General features: G+C 40.7%; 2 protein-coding genes across 4 annotated transcripts in view; one reads left to right on the plus strand and one right to left on the minus strand.

Annotated features, from left to right (window-relative positions):
- The window catches only part of bcl9l (bcl9 like), a 30,943-nt gene extending 13,419 nt beyond the window's left edge, over window positions 1-17,524 (plus strand). For both annotated transcript variants that reach the window (XM_040037544.1, XM_040037543.1), the window contains exons 2-9: window positions 5,479-5,552; window positions 5,654-6,067; window positions 11,417-11,539; window positions 11,955-12,129; window positions 12,212-12,296; window positions 12,833-15,215; window positions 15,335-15,589; window positions 15,871-17,524. In XM_040037544.1, the coding sequence (XP_039893478.1) occupies window positions 5,740-6,067; window positions 11,417-11,539; window positions 11,955-12,129; window positions 12,212-12,296; window positions 12,833-15,215; window positions 15,335-15,589; window positions 15,871-17,030 (4,509 nt within the window). In that variant the 5' untranslated portion in view covers window positions 5,479-5,552; window positions 5,654-5,739 and the 3' untranslated portion in view covers window positions 17,031-17,524. The remainder of the gene's footprint in view (window positions 1-5,478; window positions 5,553-5,653; window positions 6,068-11,416; window positions 11,540-11,954; window positions 12,130-12,211; window positions 12,297-12,832; window positions 15,216-15,334; window positions 15,590-15,870) is intronic.
- Window positions 17,525-17,675: 151 nt separating this feature from the next.
- On the minus strand, window positions 17,676-21,228 carry LOC120737079 (C-X-C chemokine receptor type 5). 2 transcript variants are annotated; one of them, XM_040037546.1, is made up of 3 exons: window positions 21,178-21,228; window positions 20,203-20,378; window positions 17,676-18,920 (listed from the first exon to the last, which is right to left on the minus strand). In XM_040037546.1, exons 2-3 carry the CDS (start codon window positions 20,233-20,235, stop codon window positions 17,817-17,819), a joined length of 1,137 nt encoding a protein of 378 aa, XP_039893480.1. In that variant the 5' UTR covers window positions 20,236-20,378; window positions 21,178-21,228; the 3' UTR covers window positions 17,676-17,816. The 2 variants fall into 2 exon arrangements, with proteins under 2 accessions (XP_039893480.1, XP_039893479.1); XM_040037545.1 differs by having other exon boundaries at window positions 20,797-21,208.
- Between the last annotated feature and the right edge of the window lie 678 nt (window positions 21,229-21,906).

The following is a 21,906-nucleotide window of genomic DNA, read 5'->3' on the forward strand; positions in this document are numbered from 1 at the left end:
GAACACATTACTTTGATGCAAATCAACACTATAAATGACTTCCTCTATTAGCTACAGTACGAGGACAGGTTAAACACAAGCTGAAATTTATAGCTTTTATGAAGGTAGGCTGGTTGGCAGTATTGCAGTATAACAGAGTGCATTAGTTGAAGCTGGGATCTTCAGAGTCTTGGAACACTGGCATATTTGAAAAGAGGCAGTTCAAATATAGACACACTTCCTGTCAGTCTCCATCAGTCCACTGAGTGAGCATTTCATTTAAATAGCTGCCTAGACAGACTTAGTTGTTGACATTCTTGGATGACTGAGCAGAATTGTTTATGAATAGCAGAATTTCAAAGTTGGGTGAATGATTTGGATATTTAGATGCTGAAAGAATTTATTTGATTGTGTGTACCAAAGTGTTCTTTTCTGTTTAATTACTGTTGTATTTTATGGAAAGTGTAAAATGAGTACTATTATGCCTTTTTTTTGTTTTGGGTTTTTTAATTTTTTTTTTCCCCCCACAACATTGGAAAGGAAAGTGCATGTACTTGTGTGTAATCTTGAGTCGTTGAGGAGCAACTACCAAGCTGAAACCCCGTGCACGGTCACCGCATTAGCTTTTGCATGTGCTAACTATGAAGTTGGCAGGGCCCTGTAACTATTTATACCGCCATGCGACAGAGTCATTTTTAACATGTGTTGCAGCATCTCTCTCTCAATATAATCAGGGAATCTCTGAGCTGATGCCTGCTTATGCTTAATTTTGTGTCACCACCCAAAATCCCCATTTTGAACCAAGAAATATACATTTAGTTCTCTGTATTAATTCTTTCTTTGACAGCTTGACTGTTGCATCACAAAAACAAACTACATCATGACGATGTGTCCTGTTTTACTGTATACAAACAGTGCGTACTATAAAACTGTGTGTGTGTCAGTTGACTTTTCAAAAGGCTGAGCATACTTTTTGCAGTCAGCCAATGAAATACTCAGGCCTGTAACCCCCCCTCCCCCCTCCACACCTCCAACCACCACCACTATGCACCTTGTGCTTGCATTTGTGCTGTGTGCTAGCAGTGTAGTGTGTTGTCATTTACTAAGGCACATGTATCTGAATTGCTACATAGAGTGTATCAATTTGTGCAGCTTTTGAAGTTACTTCTGCATTAGTTTCTTATTTTTTGGGGGGCTATGTAATTGGTCAGTATGACTGATCTATTAGTTTGGTAATGTGCAATTTATAAAGAAGCACTCCCCGGTTACATAACGAGCTAGAGGCTAGAGTGTATTGGTCTATATACATTTCCAGAGTGTGTCAGCATGTTCTTTAGCGCACTTAAGACTTGAATCTTAATTGAATGTATAATGAAACTCCATCATCTCTGCTCTTACCCATTATGGGAGGCTGAGTCTTATCCAATTTCAACTTGGGTGTAAAATTTATCAACACCTTTCATTAAAGGGCCAATATTTTAGAATTTGAGATGCATATGACAACACCATATTTGAAAACACCAGAAATAACTGTAGGAGACCGTATTTGATCAGGAAAGCCACAGTCTGTGTGACCAGATGGAGAGCTATAATCTTGTCAACATGAACAGAAAAGCTAGACGGCTAGATAGAATTTTCAAACCTGACAGAAATTAAATGAATAGGGACCCGATAGGGATTTGAGTTTTACTTTCTTTATTTCATTAATTGCACAGATGTCAGGTTGATCTGATTTATTGTACTTTTCAAATGTCACTATAATTAAGTACTTTATCATATCTCAAGCTTGACTTTTAAAAATATTATGCTTGTGTGGTGAGGTCGCCATGTAATCAATGCAGATGACACCAAATAAAGTCAGTATTTGAACTTTGGAGAGTTGGATTATAACCCCATTTCCAAAAATGTAGAAATGCTTTGTAAAATGTAAATAATAGAATGCAATGATTGGCATTGTCAGGACATTTTTAGACATTATTATTATTATTATTATTATTATTATTATTATTATTATGACGATTGATTATTTATTTATTTATTTAGCATAACAAATACTAATTCGGAATTGACTCTAAATCTGGATCAGGACATGAAAAGACTAGATAAGTTGAGAAGTGCGATCCATCCATCCATCCATTCGCTTCCTCTTATCCTTTTCAGGGTCGCAGGGGGTGCTGGAGTCTATCCCAGCTGTCGTAGGGCGAGAGGCGGGGTACACCCTGGACAGGTTGCCAGTCTGTCACAGGGCAAGTTGAGAAGTGATTTAAAAAAAAAAAAAAAAAAAAAAAAAAGTTGAGCTCTTTATCATTAAAAGACTCAGAGAATCAAAGACTGAAAGCTATTATTGACAATATTGAATAGCTGTGATGTTCAGGTCTTCATGGTGCACTGTTAATATCATCAGTCACTTTGTTAGGTACACCTCAATAGTACAGGGTTGGACCCCTGTTGCTTTCTAGAATAAACAAGTTGCTGGAAATATTTCTCTTGAGAATGTTTTGTTTCTTTTAGTCTATTTTAATTGTTTGGCTGCACATCCATGATGTGAATCTCTTGTACCTCCACATCCTGAAGATGCCCTATTGTATTAGCATGTGATGACTATAGAGTCCATTTGAATACAGTTAACTTGTTGCCATGTCATTTCATGAAGTCAAGAAGCAAGTTTGAGATTATTTAAGATTTGACAAATGGTTTGTATCCTGGTGGAAGCAGGAAGATTGGTACACTGTGGTCATAAAGGGATGGACATTGTCAGCAACAATACTCAGGTAGGCTATAGAATTTACACAATGCTCAGTTGGTGTTCCAAGAAGATATCCCCCACACCATTACACCACCACTACCAGTCTGAACAAGTTATACATGGCAGAAAGGATCCTTGCTTTCATGCCATCTAGAAATTCTAATCCCACCTTTTGAATGTTACAGCAGAATTCAACACTTGTTTTATTACACAATGTTTTTCCAGTCTTCTATTGACCAGTTTTGGTGAGCCCAAGCTCACATTGCAGTCTCATTTCCTATTCATAGCTGACAGGAGTGGCACCTGGTGTAGTCCTTCCAGATCTGAGGCATGTTCAGAGATGCTGTTCTGCATACCTTGGTTGTAACGAGTGGTTATTTGAGTTACTGTTGCCTTCCTGTTGACTAGAAGCAATCTGGCCCTTCCCCTCTGACCTCTGGTATCAACAAGGCATTTAATTTCAGAGAACTGTCGCCCTTTGAATAGTTTCTCTTCTTCTGACCCTTCTTTATGAACTCTGAAGACAGGTGTGTGTTTAAATCCCAGTAGATGAGCATTTTCCAAAACAATCAGGCCAACCAAAACTCACTGCAGTTAACTACAGTCAGTATAATTCTATACTGTCTGATTCTATATAATTCTATGCACAGGAATGTAAAACCACACATGCATACACTGAATCCTTAACAATATATAAAATTGCAAGGCTTTTTTTGCTTCAGTCCAAATTGCTTTCTTAGATTTGCTAAAACATGCACCTCGTGTATATGTAAAAAAAAAAAAAAAAAAAAAAAGATGGGTCCTGGCAGGTCAAAAAACAAACAAACAAAAAAACACAGCAGCCACAAGGGTTACCACCATAGTAGGAAGCTTTAATTGCTCTTGCAGTAATAAAAGACCACATTAATAACATTGATTTTTACTTCACCTATGTTGCTTTGCTTTTTTGTGTGTTTTGGAGACGAGATGCATGCCAATCTCCTGCATAAAACGGAGAACAAACGAGAGACACAAATAGCAGTACAGAGTGTGTACTGCCACTGTGATGTAAATCATTGGTTTGTAAAGTCCCATTTTGAAGATTCGAGTTGAGCGTTTCCACCATCGCTATCTTTGTTGCAAAAAACCAAAAACAAATGTGATGTATATTAAACATGCAAATGTAATGTAAACTCAATTCTCTCCATTCACTCTGAGATAGGCTTCATTTTCAAGCAGCCACTCACAAAGAACATTACAGTAGACATCCATACATGTTGCAAGAAGTGGTGGATAATGGCAGCATGAGGCTGAACTGTTTACAGTGTTCAAGTGAAACACAAGATTTACTTCAGTGACTCTTCAATTCTTCCACTTTTTCCAATTTAAGCTGCACCCTTATTGCCTTGATTCCCCTCAACATGCCAACAGTAGCATAAATGACAGAGTTGGCTTGATAACCACTAGACGGGTATTCATTTTAGCCGGCTCTTTCTTTTCATAAGTGTCCACTTGAAGGTCAGCCTGTCACCATATGATTAGTCTGCCTCCCCTTTGTGTTGCACAAAGCAGTGAGTCATACTTTGTCAACAGTTGCAACGTCTGACTGTCCCTGTTTGAGTTAATGAATGATGAAATCCTCAGCCAGTGAACAAGGCACCCTCCTGTGCTGACTTGAGCCAGTGTTGGTTAATGACTAATGGGAGCATTGTGTTTACCATTACCTGTGAAGGTGAGTGAGTGCTACAGATGGTTCTTTTGGAGCGGAACAGCTGACCTGATTGACTAGGATTGTGTCATCAGTCAGAAGTGTTTACACGCGATCTGCCTGATGTCAGCCAAAGATCTGGCCTAGATATTTATTTTAAACAGGGTTTTTTTTTTTTTTGTTTTTTTTTTTTTTGTTTTTTTGACCAGCTAATCTTGAAACCTGCAAATATTGAAGAACTAATGTTTTCTGCGCAGGTATCTTTTATGGGATGAGCTCAGTCTGCTTGTTTAGAGCTAGTTGTTAGAATGCATAAAAATATTTTTCACCAAAAACAGCTCACTGCAGTAGCAGATATTAAAAACAGAAACTTGAGGTTATGGACATAGGCAGGTGGTGTCAAAAGGGTGCCAGCTTGCAGCAGCAGATTTGATTTGAAGTCCTCCATTACTAATATTTAGCTTCATTCTTGCTTGGGAAAAGGCTGTTGTTATACCTTAACCTTTTCTGTAAAGAAAATAATTGAAAGTCTAGGATTAGGGCCTCATTACCTGGGATCTTTGGTCACTCTAAATTACATTAAAGCAAAGGTAGATAGTTCGGATGATGTCTTGAGATTTGGTTGCGTGTCTAAATAGTCCAAAAATAAAATCTGTTAGTATCGAGTAGTTAGTTTATCTGTTTTGTGCTACAAGTGTGAAACAGGAATGAGTGTGTCTAAGTGAGGGAAACAGGATTTTTGCTAAACAGCATTGTATGTGGTGGAGTTTTTGCGGTTTGCAAAGTGTTTAGAAGAGGGCGGCACCTTAAACACTGCTGCTGAGCTACTTTTGAGTTTCGGGTCCCTCCCCCAGCTCAAACTCAGTTTTGCACTCTTTGCCTTAAAGAGACAGTTACCTCGGTGTGTTTTTGGCCTTACTCTGTTATCAGTCTTTGGCTTTTTCTCTCTCTTCTGTCTCAAGACGTTGACTTTGACCCACAGGTTGAGGACACATAACTAACAGTGTTAGCTGTAAAGGTCGCCCTCTGCCTCTGCTAATGATATTCCTCTGTTACTGTCCCCTAGGTCTATGTGTGGTCAGTGAAGCATCCTGGAAACCAGCATGGCGATGTGTCAGCTGAGTGTCTAGGTGAGATGAGGTGAGTGAACACTGCTTAAGTTGGGTTTAAACACCTAACCCAGAACCAGCCTCTAAAATACTGATCACTGATTTATTTATTTTTTTTCTTTTCTCCATCAGTGTCGCCTGTAAGCAATGTGACTCCACTGACTAACAGCCCAGCAGTTCTCCTTACCAGACCTTCACCTCAATCACCAGCCTTTCAAATGCACCCAGACAATAAACTGGCCAGTCATGGCAAGCAGGTCACCGGTGACAGCCGATCCCAAATACCCAGCGTAAATCAGCAGGCGCAGCAGCAGCAGCCAGGATCTGCTACCCACCTGGGTTCAAAGGGCATTGGTTCTGGCAACCATGGAGTCAAAACCAGCCAGTTGTCTCTGAGCAACCCTGGGCTCAAAGTTGGCAGCCAATCAGTGAGTGGCACTGGAGGGATGCTGAAAACCAAAACCAAGCGGGATCGGAGCGTCTCCATTGACTCTGGTGAATTAAGAAATGCTGTTCCTCCAGTCCTGGAGACAGATGCCAAAGGGGGTAAGACATGTATCGATATATAGAGGGTGCTCTGTAGTGAGTTCTTTTTTTTCTTTCTTCTAATTATGCATAAGTTCATTTCCTTTACCTCCCTATCAGCCAGATCTTTACCCGAAATACCAGATTACGTGCATTCACCTCCTCCACAGCAGGAAGTGAATACAAGGACTGCGAGGACAGAAGAACTTGTTTTCTCTCATGCTGAAATGCCCTGACCTTTCACTGAAGCATCAGAATTTCCCCCTGGCTTTTGATTGTTTTCGCCATGCCTTCACAGCAGTGACGTGTCTCAGATGAAAAAACATCTGGGGTTTCTGTAGTGCTCTTAGAGCAAGAAAGCTCATGTGGTTGTGACAACTTAGTAATACTAGAGAGGATACTATTAAAACAGGAGGTGATGAGTGTAAATATTTTTGTTCATGTGGTTCAGTACAAAGTGCTTGATTTGCATTTGTTTGCTAGTGCTATTTTAAGAGTTCATCATGTGTTTTGTGAAACTCATCTGGGCTTCCTGTGCATTACTCGAACCTTGCACACGCACACATACACAAACACCACACGCACATGCACAGAACAGAAATTGTCTTATCAAAGTTAATGATTTGCATTATGGGAACTTGCTTTTTGACCCCAAAAAGGGTGGAGAGTCCCCACAGTATGAATATGCAAACACAATAATGTATCAATACATTAATAATTAACACAAACACACATAAAAACACTCAGGGATGAGGTGTGGTTCCAGCACATAGAGCAGCAGAGGCTAAGAGGAAAGAATGAAAGATTGGGTGGATTCATTCAGACCCACAGTATTGATCCATAGCACTACTGCAATATTACGCTTTGACAATTTGACAGTTTATCAAGTGATGTTTTTTATAAGAGAAGAGTTTCCTAACCATAGTAGCTGTATTTTGATTACTTTGATAGCTACTTCACATGGGATATGCCATGCCTTGAGAATTATTAAGCTGCATCTATGTGGGACAGATTAGTTTTAAGAGGTGAGCACGGTGTAATTAGATGCTATATCTTGTTTCAGTTTTGGGTATAACTTTAACTAATTTCTGCTGCTTTCTGACGTAGCAGGTATGGAATAAACTTAATCTTTCTAGAGATTAGCTCGGCTGGTGTTAGACTGTGAAGTTAGAAGCGTGAGCCTCAAGGCGAACGATACACTCATGTTGATACTTTTAAAGCATTCTCTTAAACTGTGATGTTTATTGTTGAGCAACTTAAGATGCATAATACACACATGATCATAATCTTGTGCGAGTCTTCCAGTTAATTTAGCAGCATGGGTTGACTTGCACCATTCTGAAAGTGGTACATGAAGATTGTGGAAAATTGCAGTTGTGATTCTTAAAGAAAAGTGGCCGACCGAATGGTGATGAAACTGACTCTTGTGCGCTATCAGGTTATCAGAGAGGAGTCCATGTCTGCACAGGGACTTTAGTAAGGTATTGTGCCAATGTGTGCCACTAGAGCGGCTTAAGTCGGCTTTGGCATTGATTCTTTGCGATTTTGCTATAGGAGTAAAACAGTGCTATGGTGGTGAACAGAACTAACACTAACATTTAAGTTTCCCTTTAATTTGTCATCATTTATGCATTCACACAAACACAAATGTTCAGATTCATTTGGTTATCCTACATGTGTTATATTAGCCAGACCTTGAAATATGCAATGAAAAACTGCCTCACTAACTGTTTTTCTTAGATAAATCTGTAACTACTACTTTGAAAAAAGGTACCAGTCCTCCCTCTGCTGTTGGGTTGTCTGTACTGTCATTTCAATTTCCTTTTTCACTTTAACTTTATAGGTTAGGACTGTGGTTACCCAAACTCATGCTTATTTGGAAGTAGTTTTACTCTGAAGTCAAAAAGATGATCAATGAATTGTCATAAAGCTTATCTGGAAGCATGTGCAGTCAGTAATCAGAGAGATCAGAGTGTGCGGATCTTTTCTTTAACCCCTAGAGATTTATTCATCTCTTGAATTTGCTGTCTATTTTTGGTTCTCTGTTCTTTGTGGAAATCTTAGGCCAGCCACAGCAGTTTGGACCGACTGAACCACAGTAGCTCGTGCTCTCACAAAATCGTAACTGTGTTTTTTGGCTCAGATGTTTTTACAAGCAACACGTACAGTAGTGTGAAAAATGTTTGCCCCCTTCCTGATTTCCTAATTTTGTTTTGTATGTTTATCACACTTAAATGTTTCAGATCATCAAACAAATTTAAATATTACACAAAGATGGCACAAGTAAACACAAAATGTGGTTTGTAAATGAAAAAGTTTATTATTAAGGGGGACAAATCCAAACCTTCATGGTCCTGTGTGGAAAAAGTGATTGCCCCTTAACCATATAACTGATTGGGCCACCTTTAGCAGCAACAGCTGCACTGAAATGTTTGTGATAACTGGCAGGGAGTCTTTTACAGTGTTGTGGAGGAATTTTTGCTCACTTATTTTTGCAGAATTGTTGTAATTCAGCCACATCGGTGGGTTTCTGCATGAACTTCCTTTTTAATGTCATGCCACAGCATCTCAATCAGATTCTAGCCAGGACTAAACTACTCAAAACTGTATATTTTGTTTTTCTTAAGCTGTTGAGACAGAGGTGGGGGAACTCCAGGCTTCAAGGGCCGGTGTCCTGGAGGTTTTAGATGTGTTCTTGATCCAACACAGCTGACTTAAATGGCTAAATTACCTCCTCGACATGTCTTGAAGTTCTCCAGAGGCCTGGTAATGAACTAATCATCTGAATCAGGTGTGTTGACCCAGGGTGAGATCTAAAACCAGGACACTGGCCCTTGAGGCCTGGAGTTCCCCACCCGTGCATTAACAGGTGGACATGCTGGTGTGTTTTGGATCATTGTCCTGCTGCGGAACCAAAGTGTGCTTCAGCTTGAGGTCATAAACAGATGCTGGACATTATCCTTCGAGATGTTTTGTTGGTATGATGTTCCTTTTCTGAAATGCTGTGTTAATTTTACACCAGATGTAGTGGGACTCAAACCTTCATCAGTCCACTGAATATTTTCAGAAGTCACGGGGATCATGCAGATGCTTTCATGCAGATGTGAGATGAGCCTTGTGGGGTTTTTTTTTTTTTGGTCTGTAGAGGTTTTCTCCTTGAACTCTCCCATGGATGCCATTTCTGCCTAGTCTCTTTCTTACTGTTGAACCATGAACGCTGATATTAACAGAGACATGTTCTGGGTTCTTTTGTGACCTCTTGGTTGAGTTGTCGATGTGCTCTTGTAATAATGTTGGTAGGCCAGACACTCCTGGGGAGGTTCACCACTGTTCCAAGTTTTCTCCCTTTGTGTATAATGGCTGGAGTCCCAAAGCCTTAGAAATGGATTTGTAACCCTTTCCTGATGGATAGATGTCAGTTACTTTGTTTATCAGGTGTTTCTTTAGATAGTGACATGATGTGCTGCGTTTTGAGATCTTTTAGTGTACTTTATTTTGTCAGACAGGTTCTATTTATGCGATTTCCTGATTCAACAGGTGTGCCTGTAATCAGGCCTGAATGTGTTTAGTGAAACTGAACTCAACTTTCCAAAAAATGTAGATAATCACAGTTTGTCTGTGAAGGTTCTCAGTCATCCAGGCCATCGTAGTCTAAGGAGCTTGGAAAGAAAAGCGTCTGGACTTCTTTAGGTTGCTTGAAGATGTTTCACCTCTCATCCGAGAAGCTTCTTCAGTTAATCAGTTAATTCAGGATTTACTTTTTCAAAGAGAACCAGGTAGGTTTGGATGACTTTTCTCCCTTTAATCAATGAAATCATCACTTAAAAACCACATTCTATATTTACTCCGGTTATCTTCGTCTAATATTTAAATGTGTTTGATGATCTGAAACATAAGTGTGACACATATGCAAAGTGCTAGGAAATCAGGAGGGGGGGCAAACACTTTTTCAAACCACTGTAGATGAGATGAATAAAGTTGGCACACAGTTACATTAAAAAAATGACGTACATACAGCCAAAATGCCAGTGAAATGTTTACCTGCAAGTTATTTTGATAAACCAACTCTGTAATATTTTTTTTTTTTTATTGATTAATTTTTTTTATATCAAGTCATTGGCGCAGAATCCGGTGCCACTAATTCAGATGTGCATTGTGAAAGTATCAGTCAAAGGAAAGCAGGGAATATAATCCAGTGTATTTTCAGTATCTTGTGTTCTTGTTCCAGATGGACATGCCTGGAATACCTTGTGAGGTGTTCGGGTGCTGTTCCTATCAGATCCCAGAACCACCACATAGTTCAGTATTTACAACATTTTAAACTTTGCACAAGCAGAAAGACTTCATGTGCTGCTTATGATATTTTTTTCATCTTAGAAAATGAATGAGAGTGAACAGGTATGTGCACCTTCTGGCAAGAGCAGCTGAAGCATTTCTGCAGAAGTGATTTAACCTTCTGGAGTCAACAATCTTGCCGTCGCAAATCACGTGACTGTTTTAAGATGACATAGCAGCAAAACGCAGCCATTTCAACTTGCGTGGAAAGCTCAGACTTCAACCTTTATACGGGTTTTTTTTTTTTTTTTTTTTTTTTTTTTTTTTTCCTTCCAATCCTAACAATCCATTTATGTGGATTTTATTGACAGTTTGATGTATATAAGGCCTACACCACAAAAATGAATTAAAGCCACCAAAATAATTGCGCTTATGTTCATGTTGTGGATACATTTTAATGTAAATAATATACAAGAGTTTGAGATGGTTTAACAGCATCATTATCACATCTTAAAATATGTAAAATGCTGGATACGAAAGCAAAAATTAATCTACATCACATTTAGTGCTATATTTTAAATCTCAAAGTATATTTGGGATTCGGGTATTTGTTTTTGTTTAATATTGCAAAGCAACATTTACTAGCAATGGTTGGTGCTGCTCTCCCAAAGGATTGGAGTTGGGGTTGGCACATATGGTTACTTTTACCTCAGAGGATTAAACATGGTCAAATTAATTCATGATTCACCAGTTTTTACTAAAACGTACCTTGCAGATGCATACCATAGCTCTAGTTAAAAATAATCACTAATTGACGTCCTACATTTTACTCACAACTTCATTGTGCAGCCAATTTACCATTTTTATGACCATATTATGATTTTAAAGTGAGTCTGCCATTAGAGATGATGTTCTGAGCTGTAAGTTGGAGCCCTGTGAACTTCCAGCAAGTAAAGCACATTGCATGTGAACAGACAAAGTTAGTTAATTAACTTGTGATTCTGGAAAATACATTTGTACGTTAGTTGTAACAGTAAAGAAGAAATTGTATAACAGATGCATGAATGTGGATGTGTCTGTCTGTCTGTCCTCTAGAGGGTGTTATGCGCAGCAAGCGGCGGTGTGTTCTGGAAAAGAAACAGCCGTACAGTGGAGATGAATGGTGCTCTGGACCTGACACAGAGGAAGATGAAGACAAGCCACACACTACAGCCCACCGTGAGTGTGAATACCTCAACACAGTGGTGAAACACACTGTCATTTGCTTTTGTCTAAATATGGAAATAGTGTTACTGTGACCACAACAGTCAACCCCCCCCCCCCCCCCCCCCCCCCCCGCGCTCCATCCAGCACGTCTGTTTTATTTTCTCTGAGGTTCAGTTGATAAATTCTTTTGCTGTTGGAGTTCCTGCACGCACAAAACACTAAGAAATAGAGATGTCTGCTTAGAATGCCTTACTATCCCCTCCACTGATGGGACTATGTTTTTTAGCGCACTCTGGTGTTGATTTCTTGTAGCCACATGAATTTGCTGGTCTTTAAATAAAAATCAAAGCTATTTTAGAGAAATGAAACCACTGTGGGGCTTTTTAATTATTTATGTATTTTTTGTTTTATTGTTGTTGTTTCTAAGGGGAGCGAGGGCTGGCTGGTCCTATCCAGGGACGCTCTGATCGCTTGACTTCGGGATCCATGCCCGAATCTGGAGGTCCAGCAATGGGATGTGGGGTGGGACCAGGGCTAAAAGCAGATCCCCCTCAGGCTTCACAGCAAGTGGTCTATGTTTTCACAACCAACCTTGCCAACAGGTGAAAAATATTTGCAGGTCAATGATTCATATGGAGATTAAGAGTATCAGCTTCTAAAAGTGGCCATTTTATTTTTTGACAGTGCTGCAGAGGCAGTAATAAAAGGGCAGGCTGATTCCATCCTTCTGTTTCACCAGCAAAACGTTCCACATTCAAAGTTGGAGCAGGTCAGTCATCTCTTTTTCTTTTTTTCTCCTAAACTGATTAAACCACATGGGAGTAAAAGTGTTTTCCACATTAAAGACCACAGGTGCAAACTATGTGTGAAGGGTTTTTGTATTTGTTTAGTTATTTTAATCTCGGATGCCTCTCTGTTCCTGTTTCTGTCTGTCTGTCACTTCTTTGGACTGCTGTAAAAAAAAAAAAAATTAAAAAAAAACTTAGAAGGGTATGTAGTGCTATTAATTGTCTGGTACCAACAAACAGCAAAACTGCAGGTGCAGCGATGAATACTAGTAATGTGTCTATCTCTAGAAGACAGACACACTAGTAGTAGTTACCCATTTAATACATGAAGGCTAGATAATGTAGGCTACACGAGCAGAAGACAATCACATCAAAGTGACAAAGTTCACATATAGAAAACAATTTAGCCTGATAAATGATCACACTACTAATGAAAATATATGAAAAGCAATTGCGACTGCAGGAATAACATTTTAAAAGTTCAGCCTTGTGTTCTTTGTCCTTTTTTCTGCCACAGGGCCACCCATCAGGGAAGCTTTCTAATTTATCTGAGAAGCTAAATACCAGTAGCTCACCACCTACAGGCACCCCCAAATCCCAAAGTGGAACTCCACGGCCAGCCTCTGCAGGCGTTGGGGGTCCGATGCATACTGCAGGGACACCGTCATCAGCAGGGCACTCTGATAACGAATCCCCTCAGACCAGACCTGGCGGAGCTTCCAGCAATAACAGTATTGTCACTCATAGGTCAGAGGGAGGAAGCGTGGTAGCACTTGCTGGCGCAGACCCAGGAACTGGAAATGGGAAAGGTACAGGGGGTATGCCTCTTCCTGTTTCTAGCGTCTCTCCCTCGGGAAGTCCCTCCATCCTAGCTACACACCTACAGAGTGATACAGTACAGAGGGGTGGCCAAGGAAACACAGATGGTCTTTCCAAAGAGCAACTGGAACACAGGGAGCGCTCTCTGCAGACGTTGAGAGACATAGAGAGGCTGCTTCTGCGCAGTGGATCAGGTGGAGGCTCTGGAGACCCTGCAAGCTCTAACAACAATGCTCTTAATAACTCATCCAATCCAAATAATAATAATACTGATAGGGGTGGCATTCTGGAGGAAGGTAACAGTGGTACTAATAACTCTGGAAATTGTGGTAGTGGTAATATGTTATCATCAGCCTTGGCTCCAATGGGCGATATGAAGAAATATGAAGAACCCCTGCAGTCAATAATTTCTCATACACAATCCATTGGTGGACCTGCCCTTGACAGCCCTCAAATGGACTCTCATCATAACCTGCCACAACCTCCACATCACCATCTGTCACCTGGGGATGACATGGGTCCTTTACTTGGACAAGAAGGACTGACCCAAGAGCAAGTGGCCTGGAGGAAACTTCAAGAAGAATTCTACCAGGAGAAGAGGCGACAACAGGAGATGCACCCTTCTGCGCATCCCCAAAACTTTAGAATCATGAGTGACATGGGCATGCCTATGATGATGAGAGGACCCCCTCCTCCATACCACAGCAAGCCTGGAGATCAGCAATGGGGTCCTGCCAATATGATGGGAGGTGGAATGGGTGGAAATGGACGAATGATAGAAATGCAAGAGGGACCCCGTGGCCCAAGGTTTCTTGGACCGAGAGGGCCGCCTGGAGGGGGCTTCCCTGGTAGTCCAGGAGGAGTTTTATCAATGGAAGGTCTAGGACCCCACAGGCCCTCACGCCCAGGCATGATTTGGCTAGATGATATGCCTAACAATATAAGTGGTGGAAGTCCCTTCCATGGATGCTACCCTGGTGGGCCGCCACAACACTTGCAAGGTGACTCAGAGCATCTGCTAACACGCGAGGAACTGTTTCGCATCATGGACAAACGGCACATGCAGGGTGCTTCCAGGTTTGAACTTGATAGATTGGCTAAACAGCAACAGCATGGCAACATGGGCTCAAGAATTATGGATAATCTTGGGGGCCCAGATCTTCCCAATTTAGGAATGGGCCGTGGTCAACCCTCCGGTCGAGGTGATCCCATGGACTTTCCTGGTTCACGTGATATTATGGGCTCTCCTGGAGGGGGTCCTCCAATGAGAGACTTAGTAGACTCTCCTCTGGGGAGCCACATGGCAATGAACATGAACCCACAAATTCATGTTCAGCAGCAACAGCAGATGATGTCTCAGAAGCTCAGAGGAGGCCATGGAGGAGGACCTCTAGTGGAGATGTTTGGCACTGGAGAGATTTCACGAATCAGGGCTTCTCAAAATGGAAGAGGAGGAAATAAAGGAATGATCCCTGGACCTGAAGGCCCTTATCAGTTTCCAAACCAAGGTCATTTTTCTGGAGGTCAGATGGAAGTACCATATCTTCAACAAAGTGGCCCAGAGATGTTTGGGCCTGATCATCAAGGACCTAATCAAATGGGAAGTACATCACGTCTTAGTCATATGCCGATGGGCGGAGGCCTTAGGGGTGCAGACCTTGGTTCTAGGCAAACCTCTGACCTGTCAGTAAATGTTAACCCTCTGACATCTCCTTCAGTGCCTCCTCCTCATCAACTAAAGTCTCCATCCCTCAATCAAGAGCCATCTCCTCTTATACCTTCCCCCTCTGCTCCAGGGCTGAAGTCACCATCACAGGTTTCTTCTGCTGGGCATCATCCCCCTCTTCCACCTGCATCTGGTGCTGGGACTCCTTCGTCTTCTTCCATGAAGTCTCCCCAAGTAATGGGATCTTCCAGCCTTGGGATGCACTCTCCGTCTGCCTCCCCTGCACGACTGAAGTCCCCCGCCTTGGCTTCAAACTCTCCAGGGTGGACGTCTCCTAAACCTCCACTTCCGAGTCCGGGTGGTCCAGCCAGTGGAAAGATGGTGGGCAATGGAGGATGTGGTTCTACTGAAACAGGTAGACTCCAATCCAAGCTCAAAACAAACATCATAGATGCCGTATTGGCTTCTCTGAGGTTTATGATATTCCTTGTCTTGCTGTGAGATTACTAATTTTTTTCATTGTTCTTTTTGCAGGCCAATCACTTCCCCCTAGGAGTTCAAGCTCTACCCCTATTTCCCAGCCAGGCTCAATGAATCCTAGTATGCCATTTACGTCCTCTCCCGATGTCCCAACATCTCAGAATCCATTATCTCTTATCATGTCTCAAATGTCCAAGTACGCAATTCCCAGTTCAACTCCTCTCTACCATGATGCAATCAAAACAATCGCTACTTCTGATGATGAGATGCTACCAGATCGCCCTCTTCTATCTGGTGTCAGCATCGGAGGTATGAAAATAGGGATATCATTACAGACAGAAAATACCTTTTACAGTGGTTAAACTGAGGATTTGCTTAAATTGTGCTGATGTAAGGCAATTTGTCTATGCCATTACAGGAAAAAACATGACAAAAAGAAAGTTTAAGTATTTATATTAAAGTAGTGAGTTTTTTGAATAAAAATAATGCTCCAGTTAATACTTTGTAATTTTAACGAGTTAAGAAAACATTTGTGTTTATTAACTGGTATAATATGGGTTTTTCATGTATTCATCTTGTTTTATCACCAGGAAATATGGGTAATCCCCAGACGTCACAGATTGGTCCTCACAGTGACCCCCAAAGCCCGATGGGTATTGTAAACCAAGGTCAGCAGCACCTGTCCCACGATTCCTCAGCACCTGTCCTTTCTTCCCCAAACCAAATGGGCATGCCTGCCATGAATTCTGCCATGATGGGAGGAGCACCTGAGGGAATGGGGCCCTGCAATGTGTCGCCTATACCCCAGACGGCAGGGTTTCCCCGCATGCAGCCACCACCACATGGGCCCATGCACTCACCTATTGGAGGCATGTCACAGAATTTCGCTCAGTCTAATGAAGATATTCTGCCACATCAGCAGTTACATCTTCTTAACAAAGGTCATCCTCACCAACGCCCCCCTCACCCACCAGACTCTTTTCCCTCACTTCCCATAGGTGAAGGACCTGATCTAAGTGAAGTCATACGCCCCACTCACACAGGGATTCCTGAGTTTGATCTCTCCCGCATCATTCCTTCCGATAAGCCGAGTAGCACTCTTCAGTATTTCCCTAAGAGTGAGCCACATCAGAATCCACATCAAGGGATGCCATCCCAGCAGCCACAGCAGCTCCTTAAACAGCTGTCTTCTTCTGGGCCTCCGCATATCAGTGGCCCTTCGTCTAACCCCCACTTGGCAAGCCTACAGAATATGATGGCTGAACAGCAGCTGCCACCTCACCCCTCACATGGTGGAATACGCCAGAGCATGGTCATTCCTCAGGGGGTCTCCAGGGGTATGGTTTCTACTGGGGGCATGGGCCCCATGTGTCCCCCTGGTCATATGATGGGAAGGACAGGGCTGATACCCCAACAGCAACTCCAGCAACAACAAGCCATGATGGCCAACAGCCTTCTCCACCATCCCTCCAATGCATATGGACCTGGCATGATGCCTTCTCAGCAGCACCAACAGAATCTGATGGCACAGCAGAATATTATGATGATGCAGGCTAAGCAGCGAAGCATGTCAATTGCAGGGGAACCCTTTGGACCCCAGGGCCCACTAATGTCCCCTCAGGGTCCCATGATGGCCCCACCTCATCCACAGTCTGGTATGATGGGCCCACAGTCTCTCAGACAGCGGGGAATGTCTCTGGACAGTTCCATTGGCTATGGTCCTGGAGGTATGACCAATATGCCATTCTGATCCAGCTCAATAAACAGTTCTTTTAAAAAAAAAAAAAAAATGCATTCACTGGGTTACCCTCCCATTGTGTCCAGAATTTTTCATTGTTATTCTTGTAGTGGTTTTGAAAAGGAGGAATTAAAAAAAAAAAAAAAAAAAAAGAGAGAGAGCAAAAAAGGATTACAACTGATTAAAAATGAAATCACTATAACACTGTTCAATAACAAGTTTGAAGCCATTTTATATAAACTGTAAAATGTGTATATTTCAGAAATGTGTGTATTTGTTGTGGGAACAGCGCAGCAGTCAGGAGAGGAGTGCCTCAAATTTCTATTTGTTTTAATATCATTGATTTATTTTCTCCAACTACCAAACTGTTGTGCAAAGGAATTATATATATATTATAATATATATACTTGCTGTATATAAGATGCAATTTGTGATTGTTTGCAGTTGTTCTGTATAACTGTGTTTTAATAGGAGTTTAAAAAAGAATAATAAGGATCTCTAACATGGTTTTGTTTTGGTTCTTGTGTTGTCAATTCGTGTAATCTGATAACACTCACAAGGGAACACGGGTGTCGTATAATATATAAAATAAAATCTTTATTGGATTAGCAGTAGCTACAAAACAACACAAGGCTGATATTTGGCCAGCTTTACAACTTTTTTTTTTTTTTTTCTTCTTTGACTGGACAATAAAAAAACAAAACAAAATACAGTAAAAGTAGCAATGAGTATTGTATTATAAGATCACTGTACAGAGGGGTATTTTCAGGGCATGTACACATGGACTAGAGGACTTTATTACATGAGCACTGTGCTGTTGGTGGTTGCTCCATCAGAAATTGATACCCGACTGTGGCCATGGACTCTGAGGAAAGGCAGGCAGATTCGTCTGCAGCCCAGTTTACAAAGCAGATGTATCATCTCATTGCGAAAGCGCACTCCAACAAATGCATACAAGAAAGGGTTCAGGCAACAGTGCAAGATACCCAGGCTCTTTGTCACTTCAAGCACTTGCAGCATTATTTCTCTTGATTTACAGTCGTCATCCTCGATCACATTCTGTTGTCGCAGGGTATATATGATCAAACTGACGTTATATGGCAGCCAACAGAAGCAAAACACAAGTGTGACAAGCAGTGATATTCGAATGGCTCCTTTTTTTGCTTCACTTTTCTGGCTGTTGCACAGAGTAATTACTAGTGCTGTGTAGCAGTAGCTCATGATAACCAGAGATAAGAAAAAACACAAATGATGAAAGACATTGTTGGTCAAAACCCAGTTGCTTGCGTGTGCACCATAACTGTAGTGGTAACAGGCCAGGAAAGGTATGCCTGTCGTTGAATTTTTCTGTGTCACTGAGGCAAATACGGCGTTCGGTAATGCCAAAAACAAACAGATGAGCCACATTATCATACAAGTTAGGTGCACTGTTCTTGGAAGGCGACTTTGCATACTGGGAATTGCATGAACAATTGCCAAATACCGATCAAATCCAATGCAAGCTAAAAGGACGCTGCCACAAAGGAGGTTCAGATTCTTCAAGAACTCATTCAGTTTGCACATAAAATCTCCAAAAATCCAGCCGGTGGCGCTGTCGGCTACATCGAAGGGAATTGTAAACAAAAGCATGAGATCAGCCAGGGCAAGATGCAGTAGGTAGATCTCTGTGATGCGGAGCTGGCGCCATCGTGTCACCAGGACTGTTATCATCAGGCCATTCCCTGCCACACCCAGGAGAAAAATCACAGTGTACAGCACAGGCAGGAACTGGCCATAAAAACTCTGCAGGACCACATCATCACACTGGTCACTGGGGAAGTTGCAGTAGTCATCGGTGCAGTTGCAGTAGTCATCGGTGAAGTTGCAGGAGTCATAGGTCAAGTTAAGTTCTTCAGGTGTCAACTTGAAAACACATACAAGAGAGCATTACTTTTAATCATCAAATCTCAAATGAAGATTCCCTGTTGTATGCAGTATATGTGATAGTGATCAGACTAATAGTTTTGTTTCATGATGAAGTGAAATAAGATTCATTACAGGAGTGTGAACAGACTCATTTATGTAATGATCAAATACTTCTTTTTTTCCACTGCAGTTTTCTCAGTCTAATGTTTAGGCAGGAAACACTGAATAGACCAGATTGTTTTCACTTCCCTCTCATGATGACTCAGAAGGCATTTCAAGCTAAATTTGACAAATGTGATTCAACCGTGGCTAATTATATTAAAAAAAAAAAAATAGTAGCTGGTACAAACACAACTTAAATAACTAGCTGAAAGCCTTGTCGAGTGTGCCGTTTCTCAGTGTTTAATCAAATGTTGCTAAATATGAAAAGAAGTCTGCGGGAAAAATATCTGCAGAAAAATCATTAGAAATGCAAAACATGTGTAATAATCATAACACCGTTACACCAAAAGCTGCATCCTATTCAAATGTAATGTTAACTGTACTGCTGGACTTCTGTGGAAAAAAAAGTCACGTACAAATATTTTTATAATATATTACAGATGTGATTCTCCCTTTTGATGAAATGTCATATTTTCATAAAGAAATCTTCTCTATGGTATTTGATTACACATCTATTTTCTATTGCGAGTAATGTAGACTGATAAAAGGATTATGATTGTAATAAGAAATAACATAACAACCATACAGGTTTTATTTTAACTTCAATTTCCTTTTCCCTCCAAATCTGTGTGTCATCAAATGTGTATTAATAGAAAAAATTACATCATTCATTCTCTTTTCATATAGGAAGAATGTAAAACTCCCAGCTGAGCCGTAGTCACAGGCAGCAGCTACATGTTGCTCATTCCATTTAAAATCTCTTGTTTTAAACTAAAACCTCAGTTTAAAACTGAGGCTGAGGTTTGGAAAATGAAGGTACAGAATTATGTTAATGTCTTATATGAGACTTTCAGCTTCATAACGATTAACGAGGAGTTACAGAATATGTGACCGGATAGGAAATAACAATAGAGCTTACGTATTCCTTTATGGTTGTGTATAAAAAAAAACAAAAAAAAACAACAATAAAACAAATAAAAAGTTCTAAATTAAAATATTTAGACAGAATTTCCCATTATACGCGCTATTACAACAAAACTCTGCTGAAGAGTGCTGTCATACAGAATATTTGCACTAACTTTCCATTCATCTCACCATTTCTTATTTTAAGTCTTACCTCAAATGCTATAAGAGTCATTGTTGAAGCCATGCAGATAAATCTTGGCCCCTTGAATGCATGTGTCACACTGCAGTACTGAAATATGCTTGCACTTCCTCCCAGTGCTGGCTGGCTCTATTCGCTATGCTAATGTCTTTCTTTTTTTTTCTTTTTTTTTGGGTTCATGGGCGTCTCTGGAAGGAAAGACACAAAAACAAATCAAAGCTTTAGTGCAGTGTTATCTATATTAATCACACAAGAGCAGTAATGCAATTCCAAGTAACTGCACTACTGTATTCTAGCTTTTGACCAGCACGTTGCAACTGCACTAAACTGAACAGAATTATTTCAGCATGCTTATATACATCCTTCCTCTAAATTGTTTAATGACAGTTTGGAAAGATCATCCAGCTCGGTCATTAGTACCAGATTTATGTTTTTACTGACAACTGACAACACAATATAAAGCCCCTTGAATTGTGATTTGGTGCTATATAAATAAAATTGAATTGAATTGAACATTTTTATGTTCATGGTCCAGTTTAAGGTTAATATTAACAAGCAGGATGGTGACCGCAAAGGTTGAAACACCTTGCCATAAAAGCTACTTACAGCTTCAGCATCACCTTAACCACAAATATCAACAGGAAATGTGATTGGGTTTGTTTTGTTGTTGTTTTTTTAATTTAAAGTAGCCACAATCTCACACTTGAGACAGGGTTTTACAAGCAAGGCTCACAGACAGAAGCATACGAGGCAGACTGCACACTGAGCTCAAAGCAGCAGCCCCTAAATGAATGTGCTTCAGCCTTTTAAAGACACAGGTGTGCCCAATCAGTTGCTGATTGGTCTGGGATCCCTCGGCTGGTCCTATAGATTTTCCCTGGAGGTCTGCTTGAAGGAAGGCTGGCTCACTTCTTCCAAGGCCAGGAGCCATAACAAGCAGGATGGTGACTGCACAGGTTGAAAGACCTTGCCATAAAAGCTACTTACAGCTTCAGCATCACTTTAACCACAAATATCAACAGGAAATGTGATTGGTTTCATTTTTTAAATCAAATTTAAATTAAAAAAATAAAATAAAACGTGGGTTAATCAAATAAGGCTATTTCATTAAGGGTATTTAACGATGTAAACATAAAATACTATAAAAGAAAACAAATAGTAAACCATATATCTTTGATAGAGACACATATTGTTCTTAGAAAGATAACAAACCCTGTTTAATCTACTTCAGTCATCTTTTAGTTTAGACTCTACACAAGATTATTTTTCAAATTTTATCATCTCTTTTGATAGAAAGGAAGTGGGGGTGGGGGCCACGGACATGGTTTCTGTGGTAAATCCGAATGTGGAAGTACAGTGCATACATGCCTAACAGCTGACAGGATGCTTCTCCACACAAGTGATCAAAGTCAGGATGATTAAAATGACTTATTTGTGATTTCCGTTCATGTCTGCTTAGCTACAGATGCAGAATTTCTCCAAAACAGGAAAGTACATTCTTGCTGCAAAAACAAGAACGACGAGACTCTGCATGACAAAAACAATTAGTGTGGGCTGTAGCCAGCAGCAACACTGCAAATCTGTGCCCTTTACAGTTTGTGCTCTGAACCAGCCTTGCATTTTAGCTCTCTTTACACAACAAACATCCCTTTTAGCTCTCCACCAAACTAAGGAGCCATTCAGTTTTTCTGGGGTTCTCTTGCATAAGTTTTATAT

Source organism: Simochromis diagramma, unplaced genomic scaffold (assembly GCF_900408965.1).
Source record: "Simochromis diagramma unplaced genomic scaffold, fSimDia1.1 OVJJ01000463.1, whole genome shotgun sequence".
NCBI lineage: Eukaryota > Metazoa > Chordata > Actinopteri > Cichliformes > Cichlidae > Simochromis > Simochromis diagramma.